Source organism: Rhipicephalus sanguineus, chromosome 3, assembly GCF_013339695.2.
Source record: "Rhipicephalus sanguineus isolate Rsan-2018 chromosome 3, BIME_Rsan_1.4, whole genome shotgun sequence".
NCBI classification, from domain to species: Eukaryota; Metazoa; Arthropoda; class Arachnida; order Ixodida; family Ixodidae; genus Rhipicephalus; species Rhipicephalus sanguineus.
In genome coordinates, this window is record NC_051178.1 from 114,699,420 (window position 1) to 114,712,942 (window position 13,523).

At 48.3% G+C, this 13,523-nt stretch overlaps 1 protein-coding gene across 4 annotated transcripts in view; it reads left to right on the top strand.

Moving 5' to 3' along the window:
- The window catches only part of LOC119386978 (pericentrin), a 133,397-nt gene that overhangs the window by 40,811 nt on the left and 79,063 nt on the right, over window positions 1-13,523 (top strand). For all 4 annotated transcript variants that reach the window (XM_049413315.1, XM_049413317.1, XM_049413316.1 and 1 more), the window contains exon 11: window positions 10,523-10,658. In XM_049413315.1, coding sequence (XP_049269272.1) covers window positions 10,523-10,658 — 136 coding nt within the window. The remainder of the gene's footprint in view (window positions 1-10,522; window positions 10,659-13,523) is intronic.

Below are 13,523 nucleotides of genomic sequence, written 5' to 3' on the forward strand. Positions count from 1 at the left end.
CCCTCCCCATTAAGTCAACGTATGGGACATACTTAGCGCCCCCCCCCCTCCCATCCTCTTAGGTGACTAGGAGGGGGCGGCCGCTTTTGGCCGGTGTGACGTAACGATTCCTCTTGCCCAATTCGATTCCGTTCTTATGTGATCATACCCGCCGTTGTGGTCTAGTGGTTATGGTGCTTGACTGCTGACCCGCAGGTCGCGGGATCGAACCCCGGCCGCGGCGGCCGCATTTTCGATGGTGAAAATGCTTGAGGCCCGTGTGGATAGATTTAGGTGCACGTTAAAGAAGCCCAGGGGGTTGAAATTTCCGAAGCCCGCCATTACGGCGTCTCATAAACATATCGAGGTTTTGGGACGTAAAAACCCCAGCATTTGTTACGTTAGGTGATCATCGTGCAAAATTAGGCCGAGCGCGCCACCAAGAACCACCGACGATGCCCAAGAAGAAACAAGCGTGGGAATAGAATCGTTGCAACTCTTCCTGCCTGTAATGGGTCTATGAACAACTGAGGAAGACGACGACTTCCGCATTTCGTGCGCGCGTGCCACTGCAGGGCGCGCGCGCACAGCTTCGTTTGAGGCCGTGACGAGTTGAGCGCGCGTGCCACCGGCATTCAGCGTGCGCCATCGGAGAGTCAGCGAAGCGAATCGACTGGCGAGCTGAGGGAGGCCCGCATTGTCTTTAACGCCGACGCTATAGGCCCTTTGATAAACTGCGCCCGTGCACCGAGAAAGAACGGACCGCGCCCAGCTGGAATGCAGAGCTCTCAGTATATGCATGCGTTTTGCGGCGTGTGCGCGCGGTATACGTTGGGCAGGAAGCAACGCTTTTTCTGTCGTCTCGTGACGGGAAGCGAAAACGAGGTCTTTCCGTGGTAGTCCGCTTTATTGAGGTCAGTGAAAACTTTTGAAAGGGGTGAAAAAAAAAAAACTAGAGACCATTCCACTCGAAAAAGGTGGGTGACCAGCTAAGCTGACGGGTACAGAGTCTCCTTTGGGAGTTGTCTAAGCGTAGAGTTTTATTGTAACTGCGGCCTTCCCCAGAACGCTGTTTTTGGGCGGCATCGGCATTGATTCTTCTAGCGTTCGTCGGCGTCTTGAGCGGCCCCTTAAAAGAGTGTAGACACCAAAAGTATATTGTGCTAACTCTACAAATCTAGTACAATATAGCCGAGAGCTTCGGACGAAGATTTCAAGAACTCCCGCCAAGCGGCAGAAAACGTCTGTGCGACGACATGATTGAGTAATCACGTGACAGCAACGTGACGAAAATTACCAAAGCGGTGACGTTAGCGAACTGATGTGCCGTTTGCTACATTTCACACTTTTTCGGGGGCTTCAACCATACTTTGCGCATGTTCGTGCGTGCGTTTGTATGTGCGCGTGTATATATACGCAGGCAAAACTGAAAAATTTCGAGGGGTGGGGGGTTGAACCCCTCCCCCCCTCCCCCTGGCTACGCCCCTGCCTTCGCAATAAACTTTTCGTATGCGTAACTCAAGTGACATGGCCGATTACTGAACTGTAAGCTTCAGTGCGTATGGATATCCGTATGTAGCTTCGAAGGCATCAGTTGGCGTCATTCGTTCTCGTACACAACGCTATATGTATACTCCTAAAGGCCCAAACACACGTACGCGTTGCAGCGTGTCAACGCGTACGTGTGTTCAGGCCTTTAGCCGTCGCGATGTACTTGTGGGAATATCGCTGATAGAGAATAATTTATCTCGTGCTTCGTGCTGCACCTGTAACATGCTGCCTTTACAGCGAAATTGTATATGGCTAGGTTCTGGCGGATCGCGTCCGCGGACAAAATGACGCGTAGAGCAATAATTTTCGGCGCCCCTCGCCACCGTCGGTGCCTCTTACACGCGTGTCGCGATACTCGGCGGCGGCAATTCCCACCAATCGCTATGTTTAGGCTCATTCACACCGGCGACTAGGAATGGTCGCGCGACCGTTTGCGACTGGAAGTCAAAAAGCGACTCAAAGCGACCGATGTTCACACCTGCGTGCGACTTATAACCGTCGCCATATAGAATTCACGTCTGCTCGTATACAGCTTGCATTGCCGTTGCCCCGTAAAATAGGCTGACGTCCTGTTTCTGCGCATCTGATTGGTTCAGAGGTTTGCGACTGCAGTCGCGCGACTGAAAAATTGAGCAGCGAGCGACTGAGCCAAAGCAGTCGCTTTGCGACCAAAACGGCCATTTGCGACCGTTTGCGACCAGTCGCTTTGCGACTAACTTAGTCGCGCGACCGTTGCTAGTCGCCGGTGTGAACGAGCCTTTTGTCTCGCGACGTGCTAGCGCTGTTGTCGGCAGTTTCCTATAGTTACTGCATATGCTATCAGTAACTCGTCGATTGCCCTTTGGACTCGCTGTGGGACGGACGCGTGTCGTTCGCTCGGAGTAGAAAAGCGGGAATTGAAGGCGCCAACGCGCACAGAAGCGCGAATGGGCGCGAAAACGATGTGAAGCCGCAGCCGCTGGCTTCCATAACCATCGCTCAGAATTTCCTTTTTGTTTTTTTCTGTTCAGGCTCGGCTCGGGCACGTTCCGAGAATATTGGTTCTGGTTCAGTTCCGGTTAAAATTCGGGTTCGCATACGGTTTTCGGTTTCGACACCGTGGCCTTAACGTCTTTCTTTGTCGCCGGGGTCTCGGAAATACGCGCCGCCGGTGCATTTTGAACGATCGCACATATTTTGACGCCGTGTGCAGAAGCGCGGATAGAGTGCGCTCTCACATCGTGGCCAGCTGTCCGTTCCGCGGAACTGGTTGCGCGATCTTGTCCCTCCGTTTAATGCTAGCGCGCCAGGTGAAAATGCGAGCGATTGGCGGTCACGTGCCCGTGGCTTTAGTGGCGGTTGACTCGAAACACGGTCTCTTAGAGCAGAGGGAGGCACAAGGAGACCGGATGTGGTGATTGCCATCTTTTCGTTCTCCGTGCTTTCGTCACAGAAGCATCTTTTCCATGCGCGACCGTGATTGGACGACATGATTTCGCAGCGAGAACCAGGTTGTCGTCAGGCGCTTCGGAACCCAAATTGCGGTGGATCAACTTCCCAGACTATATGCAATATTATGCGACTCTGCAGCATACCCTGCATGTAAGACAACACGCCTCGAGCACAGTCGTGAGCAGTGGGGCGGGGGGGGGGGGTCTACGCACCCCTCCCCTCCGAGACTTCGTCATGCCCTGTGTGCTGACTTAAAGGGGAACTCCGGGGATTTTTCGATATTCACCGATTTCAATTAAACTTTCAACATATGTTCTCTTTGGTACCCTCATGATCTGCCGAATATGCAACCGTAAGTCATTTAGTTTTTTAGAAAACGAATTTTAAAATTGGTAGCTAATTCCGTAATCGCTCGCTCCTGTTAAAGCGGGCCACCCTGTGTATGTGACGTAACGTGCCTACTCTTTTCCGACCCCGCCTCGCCCAGCAGACGGTTGCAGCGCGCGCTTTCTTCTACGAGGCGGCGGCGACGCGAGCAAAGTTCGGCTTTGTTAGCTGCATAGCATCTCAGTCGTCATTGACATCTGGTCTTACAGTAAGCACGCACAATATTGAGCAACGAGGATCTGTAGCGCATCCTCTTACGTCGCGCCCCAAAGCCGGCGTAAGAGGATGCGCTACAGGCACGTGAGCTACTTCACGCGCCGGCGGGTCGAAATCAGAAGGCGATGCTCCCGCGCTCATATAGTAGTTGCAATCATCGCTGAACTCGGCACTGGTAAGTTGAGACGGGCTGGCACAGTTTGATTCCGCGTTGGATGGCATCGCCAGCTTGCTTTTCGCGTGACAGAAGCAGCGCGTGTGCTATGTTTACACCCTGGCCAGCCGTGGCGGCGTGTAGCGCACTTCGTGACGTCATCATCGCATACCCAGCTTAGCTCCCTGTTTCGGTATCGACTCATCGTTTATTGCTTATTTAAAATTATTGACTAGTCTCTCAGCAAAATGAGCCACCCTTGCTGTTACAGGACTATATATATTAATACTGTTTGAAAACGGCATTATCTCAGTATGGTCGAAAATGCACCGGAGTTCCCCTTTAAGAGCCTCAGTGGCTGGGGTCAGGAAGAGGGAAAGGGGGAGGGGTGGGGGAATGCTGCGATGCAAGTTCGAAGACTCCTGATGTCGCATTCCGGGAAGTCCACCTTTACTCCCAGAAAGCCAGGGACCAAAGGCAGACCATCTTGAAAAGTGCGCCATCGCTTCATTGTCATTTCGGACTCGACCAACGGGAAGGGGGTTGTCGCGGTAACCTCCCCCCCCCCTCCTAATGGGGACCTTGCGCTCGCCTGAGTGCCATGAGTGTCATAAAAAAAAAAAAGCGATAACGCGTACATGTATATATCAAAGGAGAACGCGGAATTGCGTGATCGCTTGAACAGACGAACCATGAGTGGAAGGACCCGTGGCGGGTGTCCGGTTCGACTGCAGAGCACTGCTACTGTCTTTCTTTTTTTTTTCTCACTTTTGCGTGCCTAATAATACGGGTTCGTCGATTGAATGAAGGAAGGGAATCTGCTGGTTTTTATGAGGGTTCGTCGATTGTAACTCCTTTAACCTGCTCTGTACAGCCTGAAAATCGCGTAGTATATATAGGCTGTTTCCCATGGATAGGTTTGCGAGCTTTCCGCCCCCGTAACACGTGGGCAGCGTGCGCCTTTGGAAGGCACACTAAGCCTGACGTAAGCGCCAGGCCTAACATGGCAGTTCAGACCAGGCGTTCGCTGTGTGCATGGTTGTGTACAGTAAATTCATAATTAGTTTGAAAACATTACAGTTGTTTTGTGACTTTGCCGCATACCTTTATCTGCACATATATGCGCGTGTCTTTTTCCGGCACTCGAGGCGCACATTGATTGGGACCGTGTATACGTTGTGCGAGTGTGCGGCCTGTTACATAATTTCGGTCTGTGCAGAACCGGTATCAGCAGGTCCGCCGTCTTCTATTCGAACTTTCCAAAATTGTTAGAGTAATCTTGCGCCGTGTAATTCCTTCACTCAATTGGCGTAGCAAGGTGGGGGGGGGGGGGGGTCAACACCCCCCCCCTTAATTTGTACATTTTGTATGTACATATATACACGGACGCATACAAACACACATACGCACAAACATGCACGCTAAAGGGGAGGGGGGGTTGGACCCTCCTCCCTCCCCGAAAGAAAATTTCTGGCTACGCCCCTGTTTCACTCAGTGCAATATTACGTACAGTATTGACAGCAGGACACATAAGTGGTCCTTGAGATGTTCACGGCCAGTTGAGCGTAGATTTTTGGGCCACTGCCTGCCAGGGACTTCCTTCGTGTGCGCTAGACCTTACGATTGCATCTGCATATCTGTCCACCGCGCCGCTTTGCTTGGTCAGCACTGGGCTTCTTAGTGCGCCACCGACGGCAGCGCGTGTGACCTTATTGTTCCGGCTGGCCTGCTCGCACAGGTTTATATATTGCTGTATAACAAGAGCATATAAAGAAGAAAAATGTACCTCCGTGGTCGGTGTGTTACGAAGGTCGACAACGTGTAGCTTGATCGCCGAACTGGCAAAAGGGAATTAACACCAAAGACTAATGGTGTGCTCCTGCAAAGCTCTATTTTCAGTAATTTTCATCGTTACAATAACGGAAAATTGTCAGTTTAAATTTCTTAAGTTCGCGGAAATCCCAATACCGGTGTCGGCACCCATCTTTCGTTCTTGCGACTTTTCTGGCTTACCTATAATCATTGCTAAGGGCGCATGTCTATGCTTCTGACATGTTCCTCATTCGCGTATTGCTAAACAATAAATTATGAGGGCCTCGTGCAACTTATATGTATTGCTTTTATAGTTACTCCATAGGTCACTTCCCTGAGTGCTCGCTTCATATGCTTCGTTGAGCAGTGCATTGTGAACGTGCATGCATATGTCTTTTTCAGCGCTTTATTCGACCGTGGGACTTAACGCTGTACCGCTGTACTCTTGAGAGCACAACCTTCATAAGTTTGGTGGTTACGTTAGCGTTGACGTAGATTTGTCGCAGTCTCAGCAATGCGAATCTTCATGCGTCGCCTGCTTCGGGACGCACCGGGTATGGAAGAGTAGGAGGTGATTTAGGCGCTAGATCAGACGAGGATTATGAACGACACCAACAAGCGCTAGCTGTCCCCTTCTAGTCATGTACCAACTACAGCCTGGCAGCTAGTACCATTGAGCAGGCACTTCGGTGATTACTGCGAGTGCGTGCGTTACTCACCTCAGTCTGTGAGAAGTGTACTCCTCGGTAGGCTCCTGTTTTGCCTATAGCGCCATACTCCTCGTGTCGATGGCCCCTCGTTGCCCAGTGGCGTCGTCCCCCGGTGCTGCGCGTGACTCAGCGCGTGGGGCGCGCCGCCTCGTTTCGCAACGATCGATGGGTTGCCGATGCTTGGACCCCGTGTCGCGCGACTTCGGTCGTTGACGCCGCTTCGAAAATGGAGAAATGGTGCGTTGTGTTCCAAGCGTCAACGTGCTTCCTCTTGTTCTTTGCTCCCACAGCACACACGCGCACTCGATACAAGAAAGCTCACCTATATCGCAACGGCCTTACCGACCGGCCGCCTGCTGCTCTTCTGGCGGGCTTCAGCGGCGGGGATCAGAGATGGGGCGGGACGGGGGGTGGCGGTGAGGCTGGAGAGGGAAGTGCGGAGAAGGGGGCCGCCGAGCTCTCGTCTGGTCCGCCGCTCGGAACGTCAACGCCAAACTCGCGCTGTTTTCGCCCATACTCCCTCCCTCTCCCATCCTCCTCCGCCTATCTACGCTCTCGAACCCTTTGGTCCCCTACGTATCCTTGCCTTTGAGATGTTCGTACGTGCTTGTGTCAGACGATTGATTCTCGGTTGTGTATTTGTACACCTTCTCCTTACCCTCACCTCCTCGCTTCATCCTTTGACGCGCACACTACTACGCGCCTGCGATCCTACGCTGCTACTTCGTTCATTCAAGGTCTGCATCAGCCTCGTTGCGGCGTCGCCCCCCACTCCACCCCCCGTTTTCGTGACCCGAGCCTGCGCTCTCCATTCTGAGCCGTTTGCGTTGATCAAGACCAGTCGTCGGGCCCTGCCTTGGCGGATTGAGCTTGTCAGACTTTCGCGATTACTTCTGCTTAATTTTTTTTTTTTCTTCAGTGCATCTCGTACGCTCCCGCTTGTTGCGTGCTCCCTGCCCTTTCTCGCTTTCTTTCTTTCTCTCCCCATCATCCATTCTCCTATTGTTGACTTCACGCCGTGTTGGGGCGACCAGCAAACCTGCTTTTTGCGCTCTAGTGTAGGAGCTTTTTATTTTCTCTTTTTTTTTAAACTCGTATCTTTTCAACGTTCTCGTTCATTCATCCGCTCTTTTTCTTTTCTTTTTTTTTTTCTTTTTTTAATCCACCGTAGATTATGCGAGTGGCATTTTAAAAGGATGCTGCCGATTCTCGGTAGTTCACGCCCGAAGTTTCAGTACGTGTGGTCCGATTAAGAAAACTGCTTGCTGTAGAGTAGGCAGTCTCTCTGTTGGAGGTGTGTTGTCGTCCGACTTAAAGGAAATCAAGAACGCTTTAATTGTCGGTTGTTAATTACCATCTCGTTGACGACTCCTGAGGACTCCATGAGTATGTGAAGACCAGTGACATGCATTTAATACAAGATCGTTTAAGCTTACCAAGACGTTTCTTTGTGGCCTCCAGAACGCCATCTGACCATATCGTGCACAGGCGGCATGGTTTTGTCATACCTTGTCCTTTGGCTAGCATTAATTTTCGCTCCTTTAACCGGAATGACATGGCCAAAATAAAGTTTCAGATTAAAGACCTTTGCTTCGAGTGAACATGTGGGATTAGGCTCCCTACGAAGACGCGCCTCCTTCGCGAGCCCTCGGTGTGCTGCTGATCGCTGCTGCTTTTCTAGACGTTGCATTACGCTGGCTCGCAGATCCAGCTGCCTTGCGGGAACCACACCGCCAATAAAGCTCGCATCAATCGGAACAGCAGAGCAAGCTGTGCACTGGCGATGCTCTTCTTATGACAGATATTGATTCCTCTGGCGGTCCGTGGCATGGGCGTCGGCAGAATTTTGTGTTGTGGGGTCCGGAGCCGTGTTGCATGACGGTGGGGGTGAGGAGGGGGCGAGCGTTGGTGTTGATTGGGTGGGGGGGGGGGGTGTTCCTTTTGCACCTCCCCTGCCGACGCCCATGGTGCGTGGTATTATCAAAACTACACCAGGACTCTTGGAATGTTACCCGGATAGTGCTGGACTGCAGCGAGGACTGTAGCTATAGAGAACCGAAAGTCTAATTCCCGTACCCATACATATCTACATTTTCTTGTTTTCTCTCAGAAATACGAACAAGCTGCGGGCAATTACGAAGGGTTGGGCGAACGATTGAGAGGAGGGGAAAAGACGTGGACACCCGCCCACATGCATTTCCACAAACACAAGATAGCACGCACGCACGCACGCGCGCATGGATCAGCAACAGCAGCGCTGCGGTAGCACCTGGCACGCGCGCACATCGGCGCGTGGCAGCAGGAGTAGGGGCGGCCGGCCGCGACCGATGCGGACGAGCGGAGCAAGGAGCGCATCACCGCTGTCTGTACTCCTTCACCGGGGGTTCGTTGCTTGCGACGAGTCTCTCAACATAGGGCGGCGTGTGTGTATGTGTGCGTGTGTGATGTTAGGCAGGGGGGTTAGTACGGGGGAGAGGGGGGCGACAGCGGGCGCGTGGCTTCACGGTCGGACAACAACGCCCGCACGCTGTTTTTCGCCCTCGCCCCTCCCCTTCCCTCGACGCTGGGGCAGATGGTGCGGCGCGACCGTTGGGCTTGCGCCGTGCTTCGGGTTTTGGCGACGTCTCTCGATCGTAACGTGAAAGAGAATAAAAAGGAGAGGCAGGCAACCACAAAGGCTACCGCGCGCGCGTGCGCGTGCATCTGCCCTCTTTTCTTTCCCTCTCGGAACCGCGCGCGCGCGCGTCTGGCTTTCGGAAAGCGATGTAGAGAGCGAGAAGAAGGGAGTCGTTGGCGATGAGGTGTGAGAGAGAAACTTCGCGAACCGCGTTTCGTAGAGAAACGACCGCACGCCTTTGGCTTCCCCTGTCTCGTAAGCTACCTTTCATTACACCTCTCTCTCCTTTCCGCCTTTTTCTTTTTAGTTTTTGTTTTCGGTAGGATTCGCGGGTGCTCGCAATGTTAAGCCCCTTCCCTCCCCCGCCCGCCCGCCCGCCCGCTAGTACATTTCAGCTGAAGAGGAACACTTCGCGTAGCTATATACCAGTGCTTCTAGAGGCATGTATTTGATGCAAGTTTCGTTAGGATGCCTTTAGTAGTGCGAGACACTGCATTCTTAGGGAGCCTTCGCAGTATAATCTCATTGCAGCACTTTCGTTACTTTCGTGTGTTTCACTCATAATGCATGGTTCTTCAGATTCCGTATTTGATGTTATTATACACTCAAAACACTTCTTTAGAAGTCAATGCAGGGAAGCTTTTGTTTCACAAATGTTGGGTGGTGTATTAATGAGATGCGGTATATATCTATTGCGTTCCATTTTCAAGGCTTTCTCTTGACTAAAGCTAAATATTTTGTGTATGTATGCCGTGACACTAAAAATATGAAGTGGCGTTTCACCCTTTTTTATCATTGTTGAGGTCAAGAATAATGAAGGACATTTTGAACCCTTTGCTGACAAAATATTGGAATTGTGAAATTTTGTGGTGCGGATTGTCATCAATTTGCCGATCCATTTTCATTAGCTAAAGGCACTGTATTTGTCTGAAAAGAAATCCTAATACAGGCAGCTCATTCCATCACAGCTCAGGGGAGTTGGATTATATGAGATGCATATTCGTTTAAGTAACATTAGGGACACAAGATATATCCACCGCACCAGTTTTAAGCTGAACTTCTGATAATGCTCATTTCCAAGCTCTCCTTGTATTCTTTTTAAAGAGATTACAGCAACACACCATATGTCTGTGCCATAATGTGAACTATTTAAGACTAAATGCAGACAAAAAGCATTACTGAATAAGGCTGACTGATATTAGTTTGAAAGTCTTCTAATTCATTTGTCTGGAAAAAGGTTGATTATTATAATGGGTAAAATAGAATATTGCGCGTGCACTGCACGTTGTTAGAAATATTAGATTATGACAGGTTTTGTCAAACTTTTTGGAACCATTAATATCTAGCATTTAGTTGTTTCTGAATTCAATGTAATTCTTGTTTAACTGCTTACTAGTTTCAGGAATACACGTTTCAAATGCATTATGCCACAAAGAGCAAATGGGAATGTATCAGGGTGGCTGCAATATGGGCATAATTTGAAAGGCAGAGTGCAAACTTCTCTCTGCATTTTTCTTTTGTTCTTGTTTTCATACACTTTTCTAGTATTCCAGGAGCGTAGGGCCATACCTCTTTAGCATATCTAGTTTTTTAATGCATATTTGTTAGCCACGAGAGCTAAGTTTTACAAAGTTGCTAAAGTTGCTCTTCATTTCTACTCTGCAGCGGCTAACCGATGAATGGAAGGCAAAGTACGCCAACGCTCCTGCTTCTGCGGCAGTAGAAGATTCGCCTACAACAACCGGAGAGGATGCTGAGGCACTGGTACATGATCTCAGGAAGTATCTGGACTCGGCAAAAGGTTAGGCTCAACTCTCATCACTAGAGTATCGTGAGCCACATTTGCGTTAATGCAAGAGTAGTATATCACATGTAAGCACATGATGATAATACTATGTGGCAGTGTTTACGTGCACTATGTCCCTCTTTGTCTTAAAGGGCCAGTAAACAACCTCACGGTCAAAAATGTGTGATGAAGCAATAACTGCACACCTGCACGATGTGAACATGCTGCCGCAAGAATTTTGCGAATAAGTGCTGTAATAAGGTTATAGTTAAGTTACAGGGTATAGAACAAACCGCTTCAGCTGGTTTCAGTTTCTCGCGAGGCCTTTCCACCCTTCTTGGCAGCCAAGAGGGGTAGTAGACGTAGCCCGCTGTCGTGACTTCGCCCACTGCGGCAGCGCCACACGACGTCAGTGAATACGTCATTGGCACACAGCCAATGATCGAGAAAGGCTTCCTCCACGTGTTGCTCGTGTCAGAGTGACGCTAGGGTCACCCTAGCGGCGCAGTGAAGACATCAGCTGAGTGCGATGGGCTAATAATTCAATGCACTTCTCTCACATTCACATATATGTGGCTAATACTTGCTTTGATTATGAAATACTGCAATTACCCCATCTAATCACGCAGACTCCTTAAGAATTAATAATGGACATCAAAAAGCAGTTCTTGCCCTCTTTCTTCTCATTGGTCAAGCAGTCTCTTGTTCAGTCATGGCAGCCTTTCCAGCGTAGTAAAGTTATGAAAGCTGACTGTTGTTTGGTCAGCGTGATACACTGGAAAAAATTTTAGTTCTTTCTTGCTGACTTAATCAATGTCACTATGAACTTGTGATCAGTCTTAGACATTTTCACTTGTGAAGTTAGGAATTCAGAATGAGCAAGGTTTTTCTGGTATCAGTTAAGGTATTGTATTAATAGGAATCCTGTTTATGAAGTTTTAATACATTGCCTAAGTACTATATTGGTTTCAAAGTGCAGCATATATTTATGCAAGCCATATATGACTCCAGTGTGTTTTCACAAAAACAATTTCTTATCAAACAAGATATGAGCATAAATTAAAAATATACCTTTTAATAATGAGTAAAATTGTGTATGGAATATTCATTCAATTCTAAGGTTTAACAAATTGAAATAGTATTTTCACAAAAATTACTTTCTCATTTATTTTTATTCAATAAACAATTTATTGCTGTTAAAAGCCTATCCAAATCAACAGCCTAAAAGTAAGAACAAATGGAAGATCACTGTAGTATGCTGTTGTCCCACAAGTACATGCCTAAAGCTAGTCTTGAATAAAATTCAGTGGCCCTCTCTCCTGCCAAGCAGGCTTCTGTAAATTGTAACCCGTATATTTGGCTATACAGGGTGTTTTTTTTTTAGACAATACAGATTTTTTATAAAAATTCTATGACAGTCATGCTGCTGTCGTTCTCGCACGTGAACTTTATGTAGAAGCGAAAATACTGTCCCACAGCTAAAATGACATTGGCCTGATTAATTAACAAAAACTCATTAACTTTTTCATTATTTACATGAGAACAGTTGTTTATATTAGGAAGTTGAAGTGCATGATAATTAATGACATACCCATTTTTTTAAAAATCACAAAAGTGGCACGTAGTTTGAGATATTCATCATCGAATTTCAAGGGTGAAATCGAAACTGATTGCACCCGGGTCACAAAGCGCGGCGGAACACCGGAACAACACGTGACAGGGAAGTGACAAAATTTGAATGAAGGCACGCCGAAGCAGAATCCGGTCAGAAAAATTGGCAAGCATTCTGAAATTCACAAGCAGGCAGCTTAATGTTTGCGTGCAATGGGTGGTGCTTATCTCTTTCTTTCTTAGACTATAAAGAGGCACAAAAAACTATTTAGCCTGTCTGCAAGAAGAAGCACCGCAGTGGCTGCCCCTGAGTTTTATACTTCCCAGGCAAAGAAAAGATTGATATTGAGGTTTTCCTGTGCACAGTTCGAAAGGAACGGATAAGCACCAAACACTGCACGCAAAAGTAAGGCAATGCGTGGGCACAAGTGAGATGACTTGAAGCTTTTCACGAAAACATACAGCCACGGCGCACCTTTATTCAAATTTCATCACTCCCCTGTGAGGGGTAGTTCCGGTCTGACGTAACAGACCGGCCGCGCGCTTCGTGCGCACCTTGCCCAGTCAGTTTCGATTTCACCCTTGAAATGCGATGGCGAATATCTCGAACCACGTGCTACAACTTTGTAATATAAACGCCTGCCTTCAGGTCAATAACTTAAAAGTTAATTAACGAGTTTTTGTTAATTAGGTGTAACAGTGTCATTTTAACTGCGGCAAGGTATTTCCACCTCGACCTGGAGTTCATGTCCGAAAACAATGGGTGCCTTACTGTCATAGAATTTTTATTAAAAATCGGTATTGTCTAAAAAAAAACACCCTGTATAATGTAATAGTCAACGAAATGGGGCTTTGTTGTGGGTTATTTCAAATGTTTTAATTCTAACTAAATTAATTTTACTCTTACTTTATTCATTCCCCTCCCTCTTCCTTGTTTTTTGGCACCATCAAATACTACTTCATGTTAGACAGGTGTAATCTTCTTCGGCAAAATTACTAAGCTGAAAAGTATCAGGTCCACAGTAGCAATGCCGGTTTAAAGCATATATATATATATATTTTTGATAATGAGAATCATGTTTCATTGAGCTACAAAGTTTAATACATAAATTAAGATGCAGAAGGAGCGCCAAGAGCACAAAGCTGTGAGGGAACCTGTTAGCTGGTGCACAAAACAAATATAACATTGTTAGAACGAGTTTTAACTGTTTTATAAACCACCGTGCAGACGAAACAGTAGTATGCAATAGCACATGTTAAGATCGCAGC